Raw genomic sequence first — 26,020 nt, 5'->3', positions numbered from 1 at the left:
TTCCGGGAGGGAAAATAACGGCGCGATCTGCGTGAAACATTAAAAATTGTGAGTGCTGCATTAGTGCAGTGTTTAGACGACGAAAACAGATGCCCGGGCAAACTGCTGTTGGGTGAGCCGAAGTAGCATCAACTCTCCAGTCACTGTGTCTTCCGTAGAGCATGATTGAAAGATCTTGCCATCAAGAATGAGGAGATCTTCCAAGCAAAGCAATAATACATCTTCACAGTTCCTGAGCTGCTATCTCTTGTCAGCTTCTGCGCCCCTGATGACTTATGGTAACAAAGTAACTCGCTGGTCTATGAAAGTGGCAGTTATCTGGGAGCTGGGGGAAAGTGTCAACAAGGAGTACACGCGTTACAGCTTCGTTAAAGCCTCATATTCAAGTAGGTAGTTTTCTGATATTGGACAGTTCAAGGAATCCGACCTTAATCCTCGCTCTGGGTACTCACCTCCTTGCGGCGCCAGGGCTTGATGGCTACCCTCCTCGGACCACTGAGACAACCGCCCAGTAGAGCAGCCAAGTTGAAGGCAAGTTTTCGCTCGTGGTGGAATCGGATTTCTATTTAAAAGTCAACAGTGAGTCGGCCTAGATTGTCTTCTGTAAATCAGTGGAAAGTGAGTTGAGCTGCTGCTTGCGTGAATTGGATTGATCAAGATGGTAAGAATAGCTTCGCACGGTACTCTTAGACTGGATCGAGTCGGGTTCTCAATGGAAGTTTGGAACAAAGCAAGGCAAAGAAGATTTCGTCAACTATAATTCTTTTCATTTTAGACGTTGTCGTGGGGGCCTATCAAAGCTTGAGAATGGCCTTGCCAAAGTTCTGTCCAATAAGCATGCCAATCAGACCATCGGCAGCGTTGTCGATCCCCTCAGTAACCGCCAACTTGGACTTGACGCTTCCCTCGGACAGCCACTTTTGCAAGTTCTCTTGGTGCTCCTTGAAGTACGCGGGGCCAAACTTGGGGTTGCCAACAAGGAAGCCCTGAACGGTGATCTGCTTGCTGACGAGTTGCATCAGACCGTTGATGCCCTTTTGCTGATCGGCGGGGGTGTTGTAATTTGAGATCTGTCCTATGCATTAGCGTCTTATCAAAACACACGTACCGAGCTGCTGGTCACTTACCATGCCGCAGACAGCAATCCGACCCTCGGTGTTCAAGCTGGTAAGAGCAGCCTCGAGGTGGTCCCCACCGACGTTCTCAAAGTAAATGTCAATTCCGTTAGGGGCAAGTCTGGGAAGCGCCTCAGCAGGCTTCTCCTTCTTGTAGTTGAAGCCGGCATCGAAACCAAGCTCCTTGGTGATGAAATCAAGCTTCTCATCTGAACCGACGGAACCAATCACAGTCAGACCCTCACGCTTGGCAATCTGCCCGACGAGCTGACCAACGGCGCCCGCAGCCGAGCTCACAAAGATGGTCTCGCCCTTCTTTGGCTGTCCGATCTTGTGCAGACCAGACCAGGCAGTCAACCCAGGCATGCCGAGAGGTCCAAGGAAGAGCCCGAGGTCCAGGTTGTGGGGGTTCTGCACTTTGCGGCCCTGCTGCAGGATCTGGGGCGTGACGAGGGCATACTGGGCGATGGGCGTGTGGGAGAAGACGAGGTCGCCCTCGGCATAGTCGGGGTTGTTGCTCTTGAGGACCTTGCTGATGGTGCTGTTCGTGATGGGGCCGTCGAGCTCAAAGGCGGGGGCGTAGGACTTTTTGCCGGCTTCGCGCATGCGGCCGCGCTGGTAGGGATCGAAGGAGGCGTAGAGGATCTCGACGACCAGGCCGCCCTCGGGCGCGTCGTTGAGGTCGATCGGGCGGTCCTCGATTGTGAGGTGCTCCCCCGCCACCGGGAGACCGGTGGGGATCTTCTTGAAGATGAGGGTCTTGTTCTGGGTCATGGTGAACGATGTGGCTTTGAAAGGTATCTGAGCTTCGCTGGTAGTGAGTGCCCTTGGATTATGAGCTTGAGATGAATACTGAGACTAGCTAGTATCAGGCAAGACAGGACGTCATGAAATAGTCGGTGATTTGAGCTGCAATAACGTAGTTGTGGGCGTAAAGTTGTGCCGAGGTACGATTTGTAAGGACTTTAACGCCGATGAAGACAGCAACCCCGCGCATTCCAAGCTCCACCCCGCCTTTTCTTGACTGCAATTATTTCGACAGCGGCGAGAGTTAGGTGTTTATGACGTGCCATCGCTTACTCATCATAGCGTCTCCCCGTACAACCGTACAACAGCGTTCACACTATCAATAACCCATGGTAACTCAACAAGAGCTGGTCTTGGTGGATGGATGAAGCTATTCACAAGTCCACTGACAGGAGACCTGGATTTAGACCGGAGCCGGTTCAGTTTCGTAAAATCGGCCGGGTGACATGTCAGCACTCTGAAATACTAACCTTCGTGAGGTTAGCCTGAATCCTGGGTCGGATCCTAGAGCTCCGTATCGTAATTGTATACCAAGGTGCCAAGACGTCTTTCGCGTCTTTGCGGTGGGTTTCTCGCGACTTCGCAGATTGGAGTTCAAGGCTTCCGAAACGTGCTTGCATCGATAGTCAGCAGGGACCGAACCCAACATACATAGTAGAACCCAATCTCCTGATGCCTCTATCGTTCTCCCCTCAATAAATCCCCGAGATTTCCAAGCTTATTCCATTGCTGCGCAGGACTGGATGGCCTGATTGACAGACTGGTAGTTGTAGCTGTGCACGAGAATGCCAGGGTGATGTCCAAGGCAATGGCGAGTCATGGTGATAATGCTTTTTCTCTGAGGCGATGCGCCGCCCAAATGTACTAATTGATGTTGCTTCCTGCGTTTTGCGCTCATTTCGTATCTCTACCTGAATGTCGGTATCGCCGAAATGTGTCCATGATTTCTCCTTTGCTGTTGACGTTGCCAACTGGGTATACATCCCGCATACATCCTACACTCAAGGCGTCTTTGACGTAACATTGAAATCTTACGGAGGTACGCATGAATCCTTGATTGTACAGTATATCTTTTTTTATCACTTCAATTCCTGCCCATCGCATCAAAAGTGTCTTCTCTAAAACAGAAAGCTATCTTAAGAAAATTTCATAATTATACACACAGAAAACAACCAACTGAGGTTTAGGCGGGCTAAAGGAAAATGTTTGTATGCAAAGCCACAGGAACAACAGGGACTGCGTAAATATATCACTGCGAAACTCTCCTAATCTACCAGCAGTCCGCTTTCGAACAAAACCCGTCAAGTTCTGCCCATCTGACGACGTAACAGGCCGCGAGATACGCCACCAGCTCCAGGTGCACAAGCCCTATTGACTTGCATTTGGTTACGATTAACTTATCGGCGTTGCCAAGGAACCACGAGACCAGAGAAACCGACATCACAGAGAACCAAAATCTCCACACGAGAGGATAGTACCGGCATGGGCCAAAGTATATCTCAACTGTCGTCCATAACCCGATGCCAACTAGCCACATGGATGCTCTTCCAAATGTCCAAGTCCACTTGGCCATCTGCGTCATACTTCCTCCCATTTTGAAATGGAGACCTGCGAGACCAACCCAACCGTCCAGCATCGCTTTGATGTCATCCCGGGTCCGAGGCGGCCAGAAGCGAAAGATGTTGGTCTTCGGATCACAGAAGCTGCCGGGCGCAACCACGGAGAACGTGGCCGATGTTGCGGTCGGGAGGATGGCGAAACCAATGAGTGTGAGAACCTGCGTAATAGTGCCATTATTAAGGAGGCTCCGTGGCATATATCCTGCAGGCAAGAAGTCGATGAGGCACCGAGTACCGTTGTTGATCATGTAATTGCCACCAAAAACCGTCACAATGCCTTTAAACATGATACCACCGACTTCGGCAACCGATTTGAACCACGGCGGCGAGGATGACGGCGACGGGGCTTCAGAGGCTTTTGGAACCGCGCCGACCAAGATGGACCCTAGAGATGGGAATGGAAGTCTCCAGTGGACCTTTGCAAGAAAAGCATCTGCAGCGAGTTTTGCAATGACGAGGCCGGCGACTGTCAATGAAAAGAGCAACAAGAATACAACGGTGCTCATTTCATTGAGCCGCACATGCTGTTCTGGTGCCGGTCTATCATGATCTCGGTCCCGTTCCGGCCGTGCCGCAATGTTGTAATGCTCCCAACCTTGCAATGATGCTGCCATCGGCCGATCATCCCGGATGCCTTGTAGTATCGGGTTACCGGTGGATGGGTCCGTCAACTCCGTGACAGCTCCTCGACGAAGAAAATGACGCGGACGGCGTCTATGTCCCACTTCAGTCCGCCGCGCAGATAATTCGCTGTCCGAGAGTGATGGCATCGCTTGGGTTGGAGGGGAAAGAATTGCATCCTGGCATGTTGAAGTGTAGACGAAGTGTGCACTGGTTTACTGTGCCTCTCGCTTTGAGCCTAAGGCCGAGGGATTTGATGGCTTACGTGCATTGCGCCCTCAGCAGATGGTTGGCCAAAAGAATTCGGTAAGACCGGGCAAATTGCGTCCATTCTATGCGGATATTTTGCTGGTTCATTGTTAACACGGCCCTTCATCTTACTCCACGTCATTGTTTCTATCTGTCTTTGGCTTAAAATTCCCTTACTAATTTTCTGATGATTCTGGTTCTTTCTTCTGGAATTGATGTTTCCTCTTTGGTTAATCAACGCGGTTGAAATCCCTCGAATCTTCATACCCAAGTAAGGATCAACAAGCATCGGTCCATAAGGTACATGTAGCCTCGACTTGCCAGACCGCATTTTGCAGCATGTACGGATATTGCAACCGAGAATCAGCACAGTACGGGGTCTGTCAGCACGCAATGTAATGCTTCCCATTCATTAAGCGACGGCCCGTCCTCCCCTTGAATTCCTCCAACATTCATGCCCCAACATGTCACCCAGTCCGAGAGGAAATCCTACGTCGTGCTGACATCTTGCTAGGGGCCCAGAGACTATCGAAGTTGACAGCCGCTTCGATGCAACAACGGAATCCGAGCCTACGTTACAGCATCTTTGGAGCAACCCCGGGCAACCCATCGCCAGGGTTGCTAGAAGAAGCTCGCCTAATCGTACAGCAGTAGCGCATGGAACCATCGTCCCGATGAAATCAAATATTTGCCCTCAAGATCCATCCCCGCCCGTAGTGATGCGATTCGCAGGGTGCAGTTACTTGAAAATGAGCCCACACCATTTCTCATTGTCGTGGGCTTCTCGAGAAAGCTCAAACCATTGTGCTTGAAAGAGACACGTCTGGCCCATTCTTGACATATCCGCGGATCAACCGACCTCCACACGATGTTGTCCCAGGCGCTCATCTTATCCCTCGCGAGCCTCGCGAGCCTCGCGGCCGCGCAAGACCGCCTCTTTTCCTCCGCCTTTGGATACCCTGGCCGCAACGCAAGCTACGACTACATTGTTGTCGGCGGCGGCACTGCCGGCCTGACTCTCGCATCGCGTCTTGCCGCAACCTCCGCCTCCGTCGCCGTTGTCGAGGCCGGTGGCTTCTACGAAGTCGAAAACGGCAACAACAGCGTTGTGCCCCTCTTCTCGCTAACGGGCATCGCCTTCATCGACCCGTCGCCAGACTTCACTCCGCAGCCCGTGATGGACTGGTCCCTGGTCTCGGAGCCGATCCCGGGCGCCGGCGGCCGACGGGTGCACTACGCGCAGGGCAAAACGCTGGGAGGGTCTTCGGCTATCAACACTATGTCGTATAACCGCGGAACGAAGGGTTCCTACGACCTCTGGGCGGAGAGGGTCGGCGACGAGACGTTTCGGTGGAAGAGCATGCTCAAGTATTTCAAGCGCTCTATCAATCTCACGCCGCCGAACGAGGAGAAGCGCCAGAACACTAATGCCACTGTGCAGTTCGATCCCAATGACTACGATGAGCATGGAGGCCCACTACAGGTTTCGTGGAACAATTGGGTAGACCCGACGCTGACCTGGCTTTCGCAAGTCGTTCTGAGCCTCGGGCTGAGCATCAGTCCCAAAGGATTCAGCAGCGGCGAGCTGGCTGGGTACGGCGCATGGGTTCCCTCGACGATCGACCCGGAAAAGGCGCAGCGGTCTACGAGCGAGAGCAGCTTCCTGCAACAGGCGATCAAGAACACGGGGACTATTGTGTACCCTCATACATTGGCGACCAAGATCCTGTTCGACGGCACCCAAGCAGCCGGCGTGAGCGTCAACTCCCAAGGGGTCGAGTACACCCTGTCAGCCAACAAAGAGGTCATCCTCACCGCGGGCACATTTCACTCCCCTCAGCTCCTTCAAGTTTCCGGCATCGGCCCACGCGAACGGCTAGAAGCCCTCTCGATCCCCGTCGTCGCCGATGTTCCCGGCGTGGGACAGAACCTCCAGGACCCAATTCAGATATTCGTTGCGTACCCCGTCAGTACGCCCTCCGCCCAATCCCTCACCAACGACCCGTCGCTCAATCCTGGATTCGTTGAGGAGTATCTCAAGTCCGGCACTGGACCCTACAGTTCCGCCGCAGGCTTCCTAGCCCACGAGCGTCTGCCCAACTCGACTCTCGCCAGCCTTACGCGAGAAACTCGCGACAAGCTTTCTTCGGTCCCTTCGGACTGGCCTCAGCTTTCGTTCATTGCCGGATCTTTTTCAACGGCTCCGGGGCAAACGAGCGGGACCATCGCTGCATACCTCCCTCATGTCTTTTCCCGCGGAAATGTCACCATCTCATCAGCTTCGATCGAAGCAAAGCCAGTCATCAACTTGAACTGGCTGTCTGACCCCGCTGATGTGGAGCTGGCTGTCACAGCCGTTAAGCGTCTTCGTGCCGCGTGGGCCTCACCATTCGCCAACACTCCAGGATTCAAGAATGGCGCCGAGGCGTTCCCCGGGGATGCGGTACAGACCGACGAGGAGATACTAGAGTATGTCAGAGCCAACGTAGGGCAGGTGTGGCATCCTGTATCAACTGTTGCGATGGGCAAAGAGGGGGATGTCGCGTCGGGCAAGGCGGTTGTCGACAGCCGCGGGCGTGCGTTTGGTGTTCAGGGGTTGAGGGTGGCTGATGCTAGCACTTTTCCATTCGCGCTTCCGGGACACCCCCAATCCGCCGTGTATGCGTTGGCGGAAAAGATTGCAGAGGATATCATTACTGGTCGTTGAATGAGGCAGTTGCTTGAGAGGATTCGCCAGATCCACTCGTCATCAAATGTTTGTGAGTTGCCTCCGAGATTTCTAAGCGGACGATGAGGACTTCAATTCGTTGCCTTGGCACTGGTAATGCGTCTCATTCTTGGTCCCAATTCTCCAAAAGTCATGGTTCTAAGACCAGGTATCTCTGAGACTTGAATTTCCATCTTCATTCAGCTCAGAACTTTGCGTCGTAGTTTAGGCTGTTCTCATCTTAGAACTTTGGGAACAAATGACACGTGGTCTGACTAGTTGTAATTTACCATGGCAGTGATAGGCAGCATATACATCGGGTCTTTACCTCCATCATGAGAACAGCGTAGTCTGTTTTGGTCTTAAGAACTTTCAAATCTGAAATGAACGATATTTCCATCGATGTACTGAGCATTTTTGCCTTGGTTAGTGACTGGCCATCTATAGGAATATTTACTAGGCAGATAACGCGTTCAGAAAAAACACGGGTATGGAACATTGAGTTCCCATAGGTCTACTGCCCAAGTGCTTGAAGTTAGTGGTAAAGCGGGTCAAAAACTCCGCCGTCACAATTAAGCTGTGAGGTATTCAAGAGCAGTCAATCGTCGTCAGCAGAAGTTGTGAAAATTTTCGTCAAAAAACGTTTTTAACCAGGCCAGGATCCGGGCAGGGATTCCTCGACTTGTTTCAATCTCTTTTCAAACTCTGAACAAGAATTTTTCAACTAGAAGTATCCTCGGGGCAGTTCAAAGTCCGGTAAGGATTCTAAAAATCATGACCTCAACTTGTATGTGCATTCTCACATCTCTGGCGAAGTTCGATATCTAATTTTCAGAGTTGTGGTGTGTGCATGTGGTTTAGTCGCCTTTACGAGCGCCTCTCCATACATGTATTAAGTAGTGAGTCGTATCAATCAAAGTTTTTGGTCTCATCGTGGAGTATTCCGAGCGCAACTCCTTCCCGACGGCCCGTCGATCCTATGACTGGGGGATAGGACATTCTCCTATTCAGCCGCTCAGTTTCCTATGCGGAAAGAAAATCTTCGTCATCTCGCTAGGATTCTGATCCAAAATTTCCTTTGCTCACGTGTAGTTGAAACCCGTTTGTGCCGGTTATTCCAGGCGGGGATCGGCTACATGACTCAGGCAACTGAGGTCCAAGTTCCTCTCTGCAAAAGGGGGTGGCCTCCATGGACCACGACCTAAGCCTACCGTCAACTCTGGAGTCTAGACCGCGGTCCTGGCAGACCGCGCAAACCGAACATGTGGTTTTCGATGAGGCGGCAGGACTGGACATGGAGTTTTGGGAAGACCCTTGTGTTGACCCCCTACTACAACAGATATTTACGGCAGATACGTACATAAACAAGATCTGGTTGGCCGAGCTCGGACGACAGCAAGCGGCAGCGAATCGGGTGCTTCCGAGTGGGAACCACACTATCGAGGGGAACTCTTATGCAGGATCTTCGGGTTGGCCCTAAGGCCGTTCTACCACACTAGTTTTCTTGCAACCTCGTGGACAGCTCCGTGTTATTGTGTCATCTCGAGCGAAATGGCGGTTTATCACCATTTCCGAGGCCCAGCATATCAGCCGAAGACGCGTCAAAGAGAAAACGGAAACTGCATGACGACATGTGCATAGTTCCATATTGCATACCATCCGCAAGCCAAGGCCGCGCAGGGGCTCACAGGGAGCCCCCCTGGCGAATGACGGCAAGCATCCCCCGATTTTGTTAGGTAATGGGAAGTTGGTGCCCTAACGAACTCGCGCCAAAACATGGTGTGCTAGCATGTTCATGGAAATTCGATCTGCTGCTTCTCGTGGAGCAGTTTCGGCCCAAGTGGAGTTTTGATGGATACGAGAAAGTATTTCCGGTATGATAATCTTTCCAAGTTGCCGGAGGGCCCGGGTGACAACCTGCCGACGTTCGTGAACCGCCGGCCCGGTTCAACTCATTCATAAGAAAGGGGTCTTCCCCCATACTTTTCCCCACGATCCACTTCTGGCTCCCACAAGGTCAAATTTTTCTTTTGTAATATTTTGCGGCTTTTGTATCTTGCTTTCTTTCCTGATCCGCCGCCAAGGAGAAGCAACCGCCCGTTTTCTTGACCGTCGATGCAATGGCGGGAAGCTCACAGGCCTCACCCGATGATGACCCCGGCCCCGAGCTCGAGCCCGGCGGCGGCGTCGGCTCGGCTTCAGCGGCAGCAGCTGGGCCGGCGGAATCCGCTTCCGAGCCAACGTCCGGCTCCGACACGGCCGGGACTAGCACCCCTTCCGAGGCCGCAGCTGCAGCCGCCCTAAGAAAAGAAAAAGGTCGTGTTAGATTCAATAGCAACGCGGCCGCGACAAAGCCTCCGACATCACCACCAGTAATCCCAACTACACCCAAGCTTGCTCCGACACAGCCTGCCAGACCGTCCATCTTACGAGGTGGCTCCGGCAGTTCCATCCCTACGGTAGCTACCTTTGCCAAAGAGGAGCCCCATCTCTCGGATGACAATGAACGCCAAGAAGCCAAGTCGGCGGCAGCTGCTGCTCAAGAACGTGCTCGGCAGATGGCTGCCAATGTTCACTCTGGCTCACCGAGCCGAGACAACCGACACTCTATCGAGTCCGCCACCACTACCACCGCGAGCGAGTACGATCTCGGAGGAGGCGAAGGAGCTGGAGGGTATATTGCTCTTCAAGATCTCCACTCCCGGCAGCCACTCAACGGCAAATCTAACGAGGCCGAGACGAAAGCTCAAGAACACCATGCCGCCCTCAACGACGAGGCCTACAAGATCGTGAGGGCTCACACTTGGCGCCTCGCTGAGACGTCTGATGGCGGCGCCGGCCCATCCAACGCCCAGGAAGCAGAGACCCACAAGGCCACCGAACATCTCCTGCAGGAGATCAACGACGGCCAGTACGACGGCGTCTACTCCGTCCCTGCACCTACAGAGTATCGCGGTAGTGTTCTGTCACAGCTGCTGAAGCTATACAAGCCCGCGGAATCGGGCAGCCAGTATCAGTCCGGGCAGAACAATCGCAGCTCCGTCACCTCCTTTTCCTTTGGCGGAGCCCTGCCGGGCGCCGGCACGCCAGGCTCCAATTCGGGTACCGCAACGCCGACGACGCCCGGGAAGAGGAAGTGGTACGACGCGAACCGCTCACAGGAGACCCTCGTCAACCTCATCGAAGCATCCGCCCGCCTCGCAAACCCCAACACGCAAAAGACTGACGAGTCGCCAAAGGATGGCAAAGCGGCTGCCAAAAAGACGCGGGCGAAGCACAAGCGGACCGCGAGCAACTCCATCGCCGCGTACCTCGCCAGACAAGAAGAGGAGGCCAAGATCACTGTTCACATTGCCGAGACGCTCTCCAGACAGGAGTATATCATCATGCTCTGCAAGGCGTTGATGCTGTTTGGTGCGCCCACGCATCGTCTGGAAGAGTATCTCAGCACAACGGCAAAGGTCCTTGAAATCGACGGCCACTTCTTGTACCTCCCCGGATGCATGATCATCTCCTTTGACGATCGTTCCACCCACACAACCGAAGTTCGTATCGTCCGCGTCGCCCAGGGCATCGACCTCGGAAAGCTCAGGGACACGCACCACGTCTACAAGGAGGTCATCCACGACGTTGTCAGCGTTGACGACGGCATCCAGCAGTTGGACACGCTCATCAAAGCCAAGGACAAGTTTCACGCGTGGATCCGCGTCCTCGTGTTCGGTTTGACCAGCGCCACGGCCGCCCCCTTTTCCTTCGGCGCGCGTCTCATCGATCTGCCGCTCTGCTTCTTCTTTGGCTGCCTCGTCGGTTTCTTGCAGCTCATCGTGGCCGCCAACTCCAAGTTGTACAGCAACGTGCTCGAAGTGACGGCTACCGTCTTGGTAAGTTTCCTGGCCAGAGCTTTTGGCAGTATCAAGGGCGGCGAGCTTTTTTGCTTCTCGGCCATGGCCCAGGGAGGCATCGTCATGCTTCTACCTGGATATGCAGTTTGTAAGTGATGCCCTTCGCCTACCCCGTCGTGTCTCATGCCCCCTCCCACCCTCCCCGAGCTATACCTCCTTTTCCTCTGCGCTCCTTGCGTACGTGTCGGGGGATGCTACCGGCCTACGGGCACCAAAAAACTAGGACAAGCCGGCTGATGGCCCAGTGTGTTCCGCCCTCGAGCTCCAATCCCGCGCCATCGTCCCCGGCTCGATCCGCATCGTCTACGCCATCATCTACTCCCTCTTCCTCGGCTTCGGCATCACCATCGGCGCCGTCCTCTACGGCATGTTCGACAGCAACGCCGTCTCCACGACGAGCTGTACCAACTCGATCCCCGCTTACTACAGCTTCATCTTCGTGCCCCTCTTCGTCCTCTGCATCAGCATCCTGTATCAGGCCAAATGGCGCCAGATGCCCGTCATGCTCGTCGTCGCCTTTGCCGGCTACATTGTCAATTACTTTAGCAGCCTGCGCTTCAGCGCCGCTCCGCAGGTCGCCAACGCCCTCGGCGCCCTCACCGTCGGCGTCCTGGCGAACCTCTACTCGCGTCTGCGGCACGGCGTCGCCGCGGCCACGCTCATCCCGGCCATCTTCACGCAGGTGCCGGGAGGTCTGGCGTCCACTGGAGGATTGCTGAGCGGTCTGACTGCCGCCAACGCCATCACCAACTCGACGCACGCCGTCAATGGCACGAGCTCTGTTCACTACTCTGGAGGCGAGTCTGTGAACACGGTCGTGTTCAACGTCGCCGCCTCCATGATCCAGATTGCCATTGGTATTGCCGTTGGCCTCTTCATCAGCGCGTTGATCATCTACCCGCTCGGCAAGCGCCGCAGTGGTCTGTTCAGTTTCTAAATTCGTGCCATAGCTTCTCGCGTGGCATTTGCAACTGCAACTTCGTAGTAGTAGTCTTTCTGTTCAAGCCCTATTCTCTTGTCTAGCATCATGTCCAGCCTTTCAGTCCATTTTCTTCTACTGGAACATTCCATGTAGTTCAACAAACAGCATCAGACTGGTAGAGGCACCCTGCCCTACGTCAAGGTCTTCCATAGCGATCATAGCACTAGCCCTCAACGAGGAAACAACAGCAAAAGTAAAAGTCATGTACGTATGTAGGTTATCAAAAGATTGGGAATTTACAAGGCGTTAGGGTAGAACGGCATAGAATACAGTCATTTCCAATAATCCCATACTTTTTTCACCAGCAAGCGTTATGTCAGATATTCCTTCACAAACGTCGTGCGGTATACATCGGGTACATGGCAAGGTCTGAATAATCCAGTCTCTCGAGTGTTTGAAGCCAGCCTCGAATGGAGATCGATGTTTTCCTTTTCAGGCGTATTGCCTCTTGCCTCTTGCTTATGACATCAATGGGCCCTCCGATCCTCATTGGAGTGAGATAAAGCATCCTGTTCTCATTTCAATGAGCTAGCATGTCGCTAAAAACTCATGTCTCGAGACCTTTCAATTTCAAAATGAGACTACCTGATTGTACAATTTCAAACTGGGAAGCTGGGTTGAAGTACGACTGGTGAATTCCATCCTCATTGATGGAAACTCCTGCCGCAGGCTTCTCATAGTAGTCTAAAATTGGAAGAAGATCGAAATTCTGTAGGCCCAAAATACGGCGAGGTATTCAACGAATCAAACCCCAGCCTAAGAGCACCACTGCCATCGTTGTGGACATTACTATTCAGTTCGCGCGGTTTGAACCATTCAACATGGAGGAACAAACGGGTAATCTGTCTCTTACCCCATCCACAAGAAGATCCAAAGATGCGACCAGATCTGGCAGTTAGCACTGGAACAAGTCTCTGAAACGACAACTGGCAGCTTCAATGGGCAGCGGAAGATTATTGCAACAGCCTCAACACAAGGGAAACGTTGAAAGCTAGTTGCCATGAGTAACATCAGCATTGAATTTTCTTGACTAGAAACAGCGGGATAGAGCCGTGACTAACGTCATCGCGATCTAAGACCTAGATTCACGATTGTTCTTGGATGAGATATTGGCGAGACGCAAATGGCAGAGAGGCGTCTCTTAATGTCTTGGACCCGGCTCGAAAGTTGGCAGCCGACCCTAGTCTCACCTTGGCCTACGGAACGAGGTAACAGCGCGAGGATCATCGCCCCACCCCACGTACCTAAGGCAAGCAAGGCAAGTTACATAAATATACCATACTCGCAATGGTTGGAAGGGTCAACTCCAAAAAAGAAGCTCGCTGTCTCTGAACTCGTGGGGCTGATCAAATCTAGAGGAGAGGTAAGCCTGCCCTTGCGGACTAGTAGCTTCTAATGAGGTCTGATGCATGATGTCCTTTCCATCTCAAGTTGAGTTTGATAGAAATGCTAAATCCGGCCGGCTGACCAGATCTCAATATCTTTGCCCCCAAGCGATGGTTGGCAGCACGAATGCCAGAAAGAAAATTAGCGTCAGTGTGCCTTTCGCATAGGCGGCTGCATGTTATGTCGCAAGCCACGTTGCCTTTTAGGTTTTTTCACGTGCGCCGTCTTGTGTCTGAGTACATTTGACTGTTCAATATCTCTCCTGTCGAAAATGCCTTGAACTCTGAAGTCGTTATCAAACTAGGACTGTCGTCGCGCAGAGAGTGACATTTTCTTGATGTTGAAGATGCCTCCAGGTAACTCGGAATGCGATTCCAGTCCGAGAGTTTCTCAGAAATCCTTCTCCGTCGAGGAGGCTTATTCACGTGACTTTGTGTGTACGGCCGTATCTACCACCCAGGAATGGAGTCGTTTCGCCAAAGCTATTCTTCTTCTTCGTTTGTACATGCCCATGATGAAGGCTGACGGAAATAAGGAGCGGATCAGACCCCTCAACTTTAAACGCATTAAGCATCGTAGGCTCCGGCCAAGCAGCCCGGATTCACTGATCCAGAAAGCCTGTTCCAGCCTCGTCCGGATTCAATCACGGGCGGAGGGTTCCAATGTACACCGCCAACGACCAAATCAGGGCCCGATGACAGCCTTTTCTTTCTTGCTTTGTGTCTGTCTTTTTCGTTCTGATTTTGACCTGCTGGCTAGGTAAGCTGAATCTCAGAGAAATCAAAAGCCTAGTACCTTCATGTGATGTCAGTGTGCGGGAAGGACCGAGAGCCTAAAAGAGAGAAACGGCTGCTTCAACAAGCGTGATAGAAGTCAGGGTGTCAGTGGCTCCGAGCCACGATGACTTGTTTCCGGAAAACATCAAGCCTTGTTGCAAGATCTAAACCACGACCATCGATTAGCAATTCGATCTTGGAGTTGAGCGAACGTCTTCGGCAAGAGCTAGAGACAGGGCCGAGCTATGTGTGAGACAAAAAGCGCCTCCGGCCGATTACGCCAACGCCAAGCCAACGTCCCGTTTTGGGCCGCCGCTAATCTACCATTGTGTCTTGGCATTTTTACAGTACTTGTGGAGTGTTTAACAGGATTAGTTGGGGATGTTATGAGGAGAAAGACGAGGGCCGGGGTATCCACGGTCTTTACACCTTGGGTTGGAAACCGTCCTAGCTGTAAGGGTTGAATTTATCGGTCAATTGCAAAACTTTACTGTAACAAAAAACTTCACTGTAACCCGGTAACGAGTTACAACTCTCTCGAAAAAGGTCTTGGCTCAGAGAGTCAAACTCGAGTGTTCGGGGTGCGGCTGGGTTCCGCCCTGTCAAGGAGACAAGATGACACAGGCCGATTTCCATTTTCGCGTTTCACTTCAACCTCTTTGGCGTGAGGTGTGCACACAGCCCGTCCGAACGAAAGCGTCAACCTTGGCCGGGAACTTAAAATCATAATTAAGTGCCCGGTCCTAATGATTTTGGATCAAGAAAGGCTGGATCTGGACGCCACTTTTTGCTTGCCGCAAACAACGTTCACGCGACATAGCAGAGCGGCCGGCCCGAAGTCACCGTCCTGTCATGCCGGCTGGCTTACACACTCACACATCGCTCGCCTAACGCCGAACCTGCCACATCTTACCAATGCAAAACGGGCTTTCCCTGTAGAGGCTTCGCGGCTCATAAGCCAACACGAAGTTTAATGCGGCTATGGTCTTGCTGTATGGCCGTGTATACGAATGTAAAGAGTGCATCGTCATTTCCCACCCACAGGAGGAAAGGCAATTAGGCACAGGGGTGTTATTATATCCCGCACTTGTACAGAAAGAGACGTACGCAGGCGATCTTTCCCGGACAGCAGCCTCTCGAGGCTTGTATAACAACTCCATGACCACCTTTTTCAACCCCCAATAACTGCTTTCCTGCCCTCTCCGCAGCTCTAGCCAAGGAACACTTCTTCGTTGAATAGGTTACTTGGTTCTCAATTTGCCATCATGCGTTTCACAAATCCATTCTCGCATTCTCCCCGGGACACATACGAGCGACACTCCCTCATCGCAGAGCAAGATGGCCGAGCTTCACCGTCAACAGAGTCACTGGACGAGATTATCGACATTGAGAAGCACGAGTACCCCTTTCTCATCTCAGTGAGATCTGCAAGAAACTCAGTATCGTCGTTCCTCAACGAACACCTCCACCTCGGAGGTGACCTTACCTGGAAAGACCGATTCCTCACACTAGCCCTTTTGTTGAAGCCTCTTGTATTTCTCTTCCTCCCGGCGTTCTTCGTCAGCCCTTTCAACTACTTCACAACGAACCCAAGCCAGCGCCCGAAGCCGAGGAAATTAGGTTCCACGGCGTACCTGGATGGCCTCCGTGGCGTCGCAGCCTTCGTCGTCTACATCTTCCACTTCTCCTACCTCTGGTTCCCAGACCTTCGCTGGGGCTACGGCTTCGCCGACCACCAAATGTTCTGGCAAATGCCCATCATCAGGGCCCTTCACTCCGGACGCGCCAGCGTCACCGTGTTCTTTGTCATCTCCGGCTTCGTCCTCACTCTCAAGACCCTCACGATGATTCACCAGCGCAAGATGGACCAGGTTCTTAGCGCATTGGCCGGCTCCGCCTTCCGCCGCCCTTTCCGACTCTACCTCCCCATTTTTGCTTCGACGTTCATCATCGCCCTCCTGGTGTATGGAGGGGAGTACGTTCGCGATCCTTCCGGAGCCCCTGTGCCGCCCAGGGGCCCGACTCTCGATCAGCAGCTACAGCACTGGTTCTGGACCACGGTGGACTTGATGAACCCGTTCCGGCCCATTGTCAACCGCGAAAACATGAAGGGGAGCGAGTACGACGGGCATCTCTGGACGATTCCCGTCGAGTTCAAGGGCTCGCTTCTCGTCTTCTTCCTCTTGCTCATCTTTGCTCGAGCAAAGAGATGGATTCACATGGTCGGTGTCACAGGCACCACCCTCTGGCTGGTTCACATCGGCGACTGGGACCAAGCTCTCTTCTGTGTAGGACTGCTGCTCGCAGAGCTCTCCATCGTCCTTCCCAACACGACCCCAGTGACAGAAACGCCCGGACATGAGCTCCCCAGTTACAGACTGCGAGTCGCGCGGAAGATCGGTTCAAAGTCGGTTCGCGTCATCCGCCACGCGGGCACAATTGCCTTATTCTTCATCGGCCTTCACCTCTTCTCCTACCCCGAGTACTACGGCGCATCCACCCCGGGCTTCATCACAATCTCAGAATGGGTGCCCGACTATTACAAAGCCATGGGAGACCGCACCCAACTCTTCTGGAACTCTATCGGCGCCATCGTCTTCATCTTCGCCTTGATGTACTCTCCGCCCGTATCCTTCAGCCTCAAGGCCTTGCTCCTTCGGGGTCGCGACATCCGACTCCCCTGGCACCAGACCACCCCAGACCTCGACGATGCCGAAAAGGAGGAACTCGCGGCGGCTGCATCCCCTTCCTCCTCCTTGGAGAACCCGGTGCCAGCAAGAGCAGAGCCCTTCCTCCAGCGCCCATTCACCACCACCTTTGCTCAGTATCTGGGACAGATTTCCTATTCGCTGTACCTCTGGCACGGAGCCATCAACCACATGGTCGGCGTCAGATGGCTGTCGCCGGCGCATGCCGCGTTGCAGCTGGCCGGGGACGAGTCCAAGGTCCTCGCGGCCGGCGGCAACGCTGCAGCTGCTGGTGAGATGGTGAATAAGGCGTGGGGCGCGTATGAGCTTGCGTTCTTCTGGGGGTCCCTGGTGAATACGCTGGCGCTCTTTTGGGCGAGCGATGTTTTCAACCGGATAGTGGACGTGAACGCTGTCAAGTTCACTCGCTGGATTGGTGAGAAGGCTTGGAGGAAGGATTGAACCACGTCGGAGTGGTCGTTGGCATATTGCATTAGCACTGCATTTTTCTAGTCGTAGGCGTCTTGATAGCCTTATGAAATCAAATCGTGTCTGTTCAAAATTAAATGATTTTCCTACAATGAGACCATACTAGGGTGATTAGGGTTGTATTCATCGACATGAAATCATTCAACATTGGCAGATTCAAAAAGGATTTTCAGGTTTGGTGACGACAGATCTTCTTCGCTGGTTTTACGTCCATTGCTTCAAGCGACGACGATGTTAACGATGCATCCTAGATATTCAACTACACGAATATGTTGCAAGGCTGGTTTATTTTTAATGCTTCTGCTACCGAATCTAGAAGACTTGTAGCGATGCTGAATCAGCGCTTGGTTGTCGTCATTATAGTCGACATTTGAAGACTCGGTCTTTCCATTATTCGAGATTCTACTCTTTTGATTTGGCTTGTTTCAGGATCAATGTAACATTGCCGCCTAGGCCTTTGGATCTGGGCCAGACTGCTTCTTTCTGTAGTGTCCACTGCAACAGTGACGGGTTTCATACATCTTTACGCTACAGACTATATCTTTTCTGATATATTTTCAAACGGCAACTTGAAGGTAAGAGTGAGTACAAGGCATCATTCACTTATAAGGTGACCACCAATCTGAATCGATCGTTTGTTCTTATTTCCCACTTGTTTAAAGCGCAGGATTGCCCGGTGATAAAAGTCCAACATAGTATTCTTCATCCGCCCGTCATCACTCACCACAGGGAAGTTTACTTCTACGTAATTGTAGCAAATTTCCAAGCATGTCGTCGATTCACGCCCCCGTAAACCCGCATCCCGTTTTCCCATTTGCATTCGCAACCGCCACCGCCGAGCAAACCCCTTTGGGACCGGCACAGCACCCGGAAGCACAGTCCGCGTTGGACAGACATTGCCCCGTGATGAACTGCTGTCCGTTCCCCTTGCCAACATTCTGCGAGCCAGGAGCCCCAGCAGTGCCGGCGCCAGCAGCAGAGCCCGCACCCGCACCCGCCCCCGCCCCGGCGGACGGAGCAGCTTGAGGCGGCGCCGCACCCTCCGCCGCGCTCCCCGTGCCTGTGCCGGTGAATCCGCACCCCGCCTTGCCGTTCTCCGTCGCCACGGCGCGCGCGGCACACGCACCCTTGGGACCGTTGCAGCACCCCGAGGCGCAGTCCGCGTCAGACAGACACTGTCCCGTGATGAACTGTTGGCCGTTACCGGCGCCGACATTCGAAGAGGTCCCTGATCCCGCGTTACTTCCGCTCCCGGCAGCGGCCTCCATGGACGGCGTCGCCTGGCCTGCCCCCTGGGACGCGGCGGGTGCTGCGCCTGCGGCACCGCCATCACCGAAACCGCATCCTTGTTTGCCTGCCTGGAACTGGGCTCCGAGTCCGGAGCAGATGCCTGCGCCGTTCAGGGTCGCGCAGCAGGTTGAGGCGCAGTCTTTGCTGCTGAGGCAGGCGCCGCCGATGAACTGAACTCCTTTGCCGTTGCCGACGTTCTTGGCGCCAGATGGGTCTGGCGTGAGGGGATTTGGGATAGCAAGGGCGGAAGCAGCAACTGGGATTCATTCGTTAGAGATTTTGGATATTGTAGAGCTGGTGGCTGGGAGATGTAACTCACAGAATGCTGCAGCAATGGAGAAACGAACCATGATGAAATAGGAGACGGGAGAGATTGGAGTACTATCAAAGTACTGTAAAATTAAAGTACAAGAATGGGATGGAAGTGACCGGTGCTGACGCTTCGAGTTATACTCATCCCCAGCTCGTGGACACCTGCCATCTTAAGTACGGCACCCCGTCTCTTCATCTTGAACCATGAAGGATCGATCCGAACATTTCTGCAAGTCTGTCAGGGCTCTCGGCGCTTGCCAATGCTTCCCGTCAGTCATTAGCTAAAGATGCGACGCAGGTCTGTCACAGGGGCACGTTTCTGCAACTGAGGCTGAGCAAGTGAGCAGCTGGGAAGAAGCAGCTCGATGACCGAAATTTGGCGCAGAAGCCCTATTCAAATTCGGGACCGCCACTCGGCAGCGATCCTGATGCCGTCGAAACTGCACGGAACCAGATGAGCAGAGACCATGGCGCGCCGTGGACCAGTGAGGTCGTCGAGGCAGATGGCGAGGCCGTCCCTGTCGTGCTAATGTTTCGGATGGGACGAAACATCGGAGAACGGCAAACGGGCCTAAACGCGCTCTCGAGCCCCTGAACCAGGACCACCGACAGCTGTAGAAAGAGCCCTCGACATGCCTCGGTGCAGAGCAATGAGAAAAAGACATGGTGGGAGTCGTCGTGCATTGCGCGCGAGCCCTCCCCTGCCATGATCTTCCGACGATCCAGGTTTCCCCATCTTCACAGGTGTAGTGCGGCCCAAGCCCGTAATGGCACCTCATTCGTCTGTTGTCTTTGGTCTGGCTGAGACCAGCATTGCGAAACGGAAGAGGCTGTCAGCTCGGTAGGGTCTGTCAGGTGTTGGGCCGTTTGAAGCGGAGCATATCTTATTATTCGCGAGATTTGATTCGATTCGAGTGTGACCAGAAATCCAACCCCATTTCTCCAGGGTTGAATGTAAGAAGAGCCGTAGTCTGAAGACATGGTGCGGATGGATGTTTGGCCCGCCTCACGGCATGAACGTCATAAATCTCGTCCAGTACGGCCATCTGCAATACCAGATCTAAGCCTCGCAGTGTGGTGTTTTTATTTCGTAAAAGGGGGTTTGGGATTCCGTGATGCTGCCTCGGCGAGATCCTTGAAAGGGGCGACTTCGAGTAACGTTGCTTCACGACGTGACGTAAAAGGAACTCGACGGGCTCAGCGTCATGCTGAATTCAGCCTTGAGCTGAACTCCTGGAGAAAAAGTGATTTTGCCATGGCATTGTCAAGAAAACAAGACAAGAAGTAGACAGGCGTCGTTGGATGTCAATGTTCGGCAGAGTTTCGCGAAATTGCGGTAACCGGCCATGTGGTGCCCTGTCACGCCTGTGAGGTCGAATTGACTTTTCCACAGCACAGGGGCTCTCCTGTTCAGTGCTTTCTTGGTACCTTCGGGGGTTGGAGGCCCCTAAGGTACCTTACCCTTGGCGGCTGGGGCCCACCAATACCTTAGTTATCGCTTATCGCAGTGTTATCTTATCGTAACTCAACTTGCCTTAGGTAGAAGGGCAGCGGCGAGGTGGCCCTCGGGCGATACACGGCATCTTCACCCCATCATCTAATTACTTCCACTCCAAAGGCCCTGGCAGGGAACCAGAGCCACGTAGCAAGCCGGCCCAGTCTTTCTTCAGTCCGCATTGCGCTTCTTTGTCTCATTCATGCCGATGCCGACTCGCGGGGGTACGTCATGAGTCCGATGCAGTGCCAGGCCGTGAGAGGCTTCCGAGGACGCGTCCTCGCTGCGAGTGCACCACTGGCTGTTGCAAGGATCCAACTTCAGAAGAAGGAATCCGTGAAATAAGGAAGCAATACCCTGATAGAGGACATTAACTGCCTGTACTAGGTATTCCAGCAGACGGTAGCCAGCAATCCCCGAGTGCAGCTGAATCATCATCCATGTAAAGTGTTCCGTTTTCAACTGACGCTGCCTCATTCTCCTGCATCCTGCGAGAATCATTCAATCGCGCAGCGAATACCTCGGTCTCCGCAACGCAGGATGCCCAACAGCGACTGGTTGGTGATGCAAATGGCGGTCGGCTTGCATCCTGCCCTGCTCCCCCAGCAGCTCTGATTGGACCACATCATGGAAAGCCAATTCTATCACTTCTCGAGTACTTTGGCAGGACGGACTATTGATCCCCTCCATTACAGGAACTCGTTCCAGGGTCTACCGGCGCATCCGCGGTGCTGACCTGGCTCCTGGGAATGATCCCCTCAACGGCTAACCTGCATTTGATTGCGTTGCCCTAGTCTCGCCTCATCCCATCTTAGCATTCGTCGATCTACCTCAGCCAAGACACGTTGTCGGCTGGAAGCAGTCCAATTCCCCCTCGCAGGGTGTCTGAGCAGTGACATCAGATATCCCGACATTCCATATGGACCCCGCTTGCTAGGTAATGGGACTGTTCGCACCCCTCAACCCTCATGTTGACTGCCGCGCTGCTTCTGCTTTCACACTTGGGCAACCATTGTTGCTGGAAAGAACCAACAGACCAGTTTTGAAACGTATTCGAGATGGCTGCGCCAGCACAGCATGTCGTGGTGGAGCCCGACGATTTCAATGACAACGACTCATCAGTGGGAGATGTCGGCACTGTTCGATACCGTTACAATCCCGTCAAGGTAGCTTCGTGACTGATCACTGCCGCAGGATGGAACCTCCTCAACCGCAAGCTTAACCAGCTCAATTCTCAACTATCGCAAGGAGAATGGCCGCACCTATCACAGGTTTCGCGACGGGAGTCAGTGATGTCACCCCAATCAAACCCCTAACCGGTTATTGACACCTGAGAAGAGTACCACTTCCCAAACGATGAAGAAGAGAACGAAAGATTGGGTCAGTTTCGCCAAAAAAAAATTATTAAATTCGTACTCCATTCAAATGGCTGATCATTAGGTGCACGCTCCGAAAGACCTTCAACACCACATCTTTGACCTCTCTTTCGATGGCAAACTTGGGTTGGCGCCCCCCAATAAACCTGAGTCCAATGTTACCCGTGTGTTAGACCTGGGTACAGGAACGGGCATCTGGGCCATGGACTTTGGAGACGAGCATCCCGGAGCCGAGGTTGGTGTCGATAGAGTAGTATCGCCAGGAGCCGTCTGACGCTGGAAATCGTAGGTGATTGGCGTCGATCTGTCACCCACGCAGCCGCAATTGTCAGTATTTTCCGCTGTTTTACGACCCGGACATACTACTAACAGTCAAATGCAGTGTACCGCCCAACGTCAAGTTCGAAGTCGACGACATCGAGGACAGCTGGACGTTCTCGCGTCCGTTTGATTACATCCACAGCCGAATGATGAACTCTAGCATATCCAAATGGGAGGAGTACATCCGTCAATCTTACGAGTACACTCAGTAATGACCACATTTTCTCTAAGCCAGGCTCTAATGTACCACTACAGAAACCTCACCCCCGGCGGCTGGCTCGAGCTCCAGGAATTCGCCCTACCCCTCTCCGACGATGACACACTCAAGGAGGAGCACGCTCTCTACCAGTCCATGAAGCACCTCGGCGAGGCGGCGGCCAAGACGGACCACGCTTTTGTCGACCTTGACGCGCTCAAGCATATGATGGAGGCTGCCGGCTTCGTCGACGTGTCGGAGCTGCGCTTCAAGTGGCCCAGCAACACGTGGCCGCGGCACGCAAAATTCAAAGAGCTCGGCGCCTGGAACTACGAGAACATCACGGCCGGTCTGCAGGGGTTCCTCATGGCGGCGCTGACACGCGGGTTGGGATGGAAGGCGGATGAGGTGAACGTGCTGGCTGCGCAGGCGAGGAAGGATGTCGGGGATCGGAATATTCATGCGTACTGGCCCATGTGAGTTATGTTTTCGTCCTGCCTGTCGCCTGGATGTGGTTCGGCAGCGACATCATCACTCCAAGTCGAAGCCAAAAACTGACTCTGATAGGATTGTGGTGTATGGCAGAAAGCCTGGCTCCGGTTAAAATTCTGGCAGGGATAAAGTTGTGTTCAGGCCGGGTCCGTAGAGGACGGGCCGGGTGTGTTCCTCCGCACGGAGCGCAATCTCCAACACTGCCAATCCAACCATCCATGCCCTGCCGACCTGGTCCACATTTCTCGGGTACCCAGAGGAGAAAAATTTTCCTCGCGTGAGGCCATCGAGATTTCGGACTCACCGAGCCCTACAACACACAACCACCCCACTCCCCCCATCCATAGAACGACACAACGCCGTGTTATTCAACAACAAACAATAACCCGCCTTGCTAGCTCAATCGGTAGAGCGTGAGACTCTTAATCTCAAGGTTGCGGGTTCGACCCCCGCGTGAGGCTCAAATCCTCACCGCGATTGGCAAAGTCAATCTTCGGGTTATCTTTTTTGTCTGTCTCGTCTTGTCTGTCAGTGTCTCCTGAGACCTTCTTTTTTTGGTTCCCTAAAGTGATCAGATCAATTCTTTACTTCTTCTTCGGCATTGGTTTCTGTTTAGGCAGAGTATATGCTCAGCGTGAAAGGTGAATATCGAACAAAGTCTGGCTAGTATGAGAATAAGGAAGAAGCAAACGCTCGCAAAACAGATGGCCTGAGTATACGTAGCGTATCGTATCGGTATGAAATATTCCCATCGTACCAAAGAAACCAAAAAGCAAGGAAATTCCTCCTCAAAACATGCTTGAACCCATCTCAAACCCCCCTTCCTCCTCTTCACTCGTCCTCGTCCTCGATCTCGACCCCTCGAAACTCAAACACCCGATTCCAATCCGGATCCGCTAGCAAATCCCACACAAGCTCCTTCTCAATCGCCAAGGAGATCTCGTTGCCCTCGTCATCCACGCTCACGCCACAAGGACGCGGCGGGTAAATCACCACGAGCCCGCCGGTGACGGAATCCCAGGGACACCGGAACCCACTCGGGCTGCCGAACCCGAAATCCGCTGCGTAGGGGTCCACGTCGCGCCAGTCCGTGATGAGGAGGGTCGTGGGCGGGAAGACGTCGGAGCCGGCGTACAGGGTCAGCTTGTCGCGGACGCGGGCGATGCCGGCGAGCATTGCGTCGACGGCGGCGGGGGTGATGCTGTTTGTAAGTTGGCGGATGTACCTGCAGAGACAATATTGTCAGTTAGGTTATGAATTCGAGGTGTTTTTGCTTTGTCTTTTTCATCCGGGGTCAGGTGTAAGTCAAGGCCATTTGGCCGAATGGCCGGAATCCGCGTTGAATAAAAAGACATAAAAAGGGGGATAAAGAGAGGGAGAGAGAGAAAGAGAGAGAGGGAGAGAGAGAAAGAGAGAGAGAGAGAGAGAGAGAGAGAGAGAGAGAAAGAGAGACAGAAATAAAAGATAAAAAAAAATTGTCAACTCACCATGCAAGCTGGGTAAAAGGCGCCTCCTCAACAACCTCTCTAACCGTCAATTGCGGCACAACCTCCTCACACCTAGACGCGACAGCCACGGCCATGATATTCCCCTGCGTGCGAGCCGGCATCGGCTTTCCCGACGAGGCATCGCGCAGCCGCCGCCTCAAGTCCACGGCCTCGACCCATTCCACCTTTGCTTCGGGGTCCGAGCCGTGCAGTCGGGCCTTGTGCTTCAACAGAACCCGCCACAGGTACGCGTTGAGCGCGTCGTAGCTCGAGATCCAGTAGCTGCTGCTGCTGCTGATACTACTGTTTCCATTCGTCGCCGGGGTCGGTGTAGCCAACCGCTTCAGCTCGAGGAGCTTACTGCGCGGAATATGAAATAGAAGCCGCGCCGCAGGTCTCTGGTCCGGGTGCCGGGACGGTCGAGGAGGCCCGTCGACGAGCTCTGCTTCGGGCGGGTCCGGGATCGTGACGCGCGAGAAGTCCAGGCACGCGGGGTCCCACGGAGGCAGCTTCGGCGGCGCAGCGGCAGCCGATGCCGACACGGCCCAGAGTGCGGCGCAGTTCTCGGCGAGCTGGTGGAGCTCGCCCGCCCAGCCCATGACGTCGTTGGCGAGGTGGTGGTGCATCATCACAAACACCAGCCCGCCCCCGCGGAGAAAGGTCGCCTTGAAGGCTGCTCCCTTGGGTTGATTCTCCGGGCGGTTCTCGGGCTTCTCGGCGGGGGTCATGGGGGCCACGCACCATAGGCCCATGTCGTTGCCAAAAGCGCGGGAGCCAAAGTGCTGGCGTTCAAAGTCGGCGTAGGACGGGTATGTTTCACCCTCGTCTTGATCCGTGGCGCCGTCGCCGTCGCCGTCGCCTTTCGCATCCTCGAGCCATTGGACGTGAAACTCGACCGTGTCATCCCGCCTCTTGTGGAAGCATAAGCCGCCTCCGCCGTCGGGGTGTTCTTTTAGTGTCCCGCCGAGGCGGCGGCACTGGCTCAGCGTGATTTCCAGCCCGCGCTTGAGGACTTCGACGATCTTATGCCGGTCTGCCCCTGGGTCGAGTTTGAAGAAGAGGGCGTAGGCGGAGTAGATTGTTCCGGAGCAGTAGTCCAGCGTGCAGAGACGGTGGTACTCGTCCTCCGGGTCCGATTCCCAGCCGGTCGGACGCAGATTGTACACGTCAAGTTTCGGCATTCTCCCCTTCTTCTCAACCCGCCCCCAAAGCAGTGAATAAAAGGTTTCCCTGGTGGGGAGCAAGCGTAAAAGACAATGGAGGAAAGGCATTTTGAAATTTCGGCCACGACGAGCTTGAGCGTGGGCCAGTGTAATCTTACTCAAGTTCACGTTTCCCACCAGCAGAGCAACCTGGAAGAAGGGGATGAGCCCTCAATTTTATAGTGGTGTTCTTCATTGAAGTGGTTTCACATGGTCTGTTCCTGGCTTACACGTCGAGGACGAGGCATTGAAGCCCAAAGGTTGAACGGGGGGGATGAGAAGTCTGTGGAACCTCGCAGCCTGGCTGTTGAAAGACAGGATGTTTGCTTGCATCTCGAGAAATGGCGCCTGCAAGTTGTAGGTATCGGAGAAGGACTGAGTCTCGTGAGTCGTAGTTGGCGGCTTGACAATTACTGCCTCGAGTCCAATTGCAGGGGTGATTGGAAAGGTTCAAAACTCAGCCACAAAGTCAAGTTGGACCATGAAAAGCTACAGAAACTCGAAGCATG

The 26,020-nt window shown here is 53.7% G+C and overlaps 8 protein-coding genes across 8 annotated transcripts; 4 read left to right on the top strand and 4 right to left on the bottom strand.

Moving 5' to 3' along the window:
- Positions 1-794: 794 nt before the first annotated feature.
- Positions 795-1,889, bottom strand: CORC01_12118 (zinc-binding dehydrogenase; the record flags this gene model as incomplete). The annotated part of the gene is made up of 2 exons (XM_022623739.1): positions 795-1,070; positions 1,128-1,889. 2 exons carry the CDS (start codon positions 1,887-1,889, stop codon positions 795-797), a joined length of 1,038 nt encoding a protein of 345 aa, XP_022469776.1.
- Positions 1,890-3,192: 1,303 nt separating this feature from the next.
- CORC01_12117 (uncharacterized protein) lies at positions 3,193-4,311 on the bottom strand (the record flags this gene model as incomplete). Its single annotated transcript, XM_022623738.1, has 1 exon — positions 3,193-4,311. The coding sequence occupies one exon, from the start codon at positions 4,309-4,311 to the stop codon at positions 3,193-3,195; it is 1,119 nt and encodes a 372-aa protein (XP_022469775.1).
- Positions 4,312-5,279: 968 nt separating this feature from the next.
- On the top strand, positions 5,280-7,118 carry CORC01_12116 (GMC oxidoreductase; the record flags this gene model as incomplete). Its single annotated transcript, XM_022623737.1, has 1 exon — positions 5,280-7,118. The coding sequence occupies one exon, from the start codon at positions 5,280-5,282 to the stop codon at positions 7,116-7,118; it is 1,839 nt and encodes a 612-aa protein (XP_022469774.1).
- Positions 7,119-9,238: 2,120 nt separating this feature from the next.
- Positions 9,239-11,957, top strand: CORC01_12115 (uncharacterized protein; the record flags this gene model as incomplete). The annotated part of the gene is made up of 2 exons (XM_022623736.1): positions 9,239-11,108; positions 11,266-11,957. 2 exons carry the CDS (start codon positions 9,239-9,241, stop codon positions 11,955-11,957), a joined length of 2,562 nt encoding a protein of 853 aa, XP_022469773.1.
- Positions 11,958-15,429: 3,472 nt separating this feature from the next.
- Positions 15,430-17,313, top strand: CORC01_12114 (uncharacterized protein; the record flags this gene model as incomplete). Its single annotated transcript, XM_022623735.1, has 1 exon — positions 15,430-17,313. One exon carries the CDS (start codon positions 15,430-15,432, stop codon positions 17,311-17,313), a length of 1,884 nt encoding a protein of 627 aa, XP_022469772.1.
- An 806-nt stretch (positions 17,314-18,119) lies between these two features.
- Positions 18,120-18,980, bottom strand: CORC01_12113 (biotrophy-associated secreted protein 2; the record flags this gene model as incomplete). The annotated part of the gene is made up of 2 exons (XM_022623734.1): positions 18,120-18,886; positions 18,950-18,980. The coding sequence occupies 2 exons, from the start codon at positions 18,978-18,980 to the stop codon at positions 18,120-18,122; spliced, it is 798 nt and encodes a 265-aa protein (XP_022469771.1).
- Positions 18,981-21,495: 2,515 nt separating this feature from the next.
- On the top strand, positions 21,496-22,934 carry CORC01_12112 (uncharacterized protein; the record flags this gene model as incomplete). The annotated part of the gene is made up of 8 exons (XM_022623733.1): positions 21,496-21,576; positions 21,632-21,722; positions 21,776-21,817; positions 21,894-22,048; positions 22,103-22,140; positions 22,196-22,333; positions 22,390-22,806; positions 22,898-22,934. The coding sequence occupies 8 exons, from the start codon at positions 21,496-21,498 to the stop codon at positions 22,932-22,934; spliced, it is 999 nt and encodes a 332-aa protein (XP_022469770.1).
- Positions 22,935-23,653: 719 nt separating this feature from the next.
- On the bottom strand, positions 23,654-25,580 carry CORC01_12111 (uncharacterized protein; the record flags this gene model as incomplete). The annotated part of the gene is made up of 2 exons (XM_022623732.1): positions 23,654-24,047; positions 24,382-25,580. 2 exons carry the CDS (start codon positions 25,578-25,580, stop codon positions 23,654-23,656), a joined length of 1,593 nt encoding a protein of 530 aa, XP_022469769.1.
- Positions 25,581-26,020: the final 440 nt, after the last annotated feature.

This window comes from Colletotrichum orchidophilum, assembly GCF_001831195.1.
Source record: "Colletotrichum orchidophilum strain IMI 309357 chromosome Unknown Scaffold_143.1, whole genome shotgun sequence".
NCBI lineage: Eukaryota > Fungi > Ascomycota > Sordariomycetes > Glomerellales > Glomerellaceae > Colletotrichum > Colletotrichum orchidophilum.
This window is presented reverse-complemented; position numbering and strand designations above follow the sequence as displayed.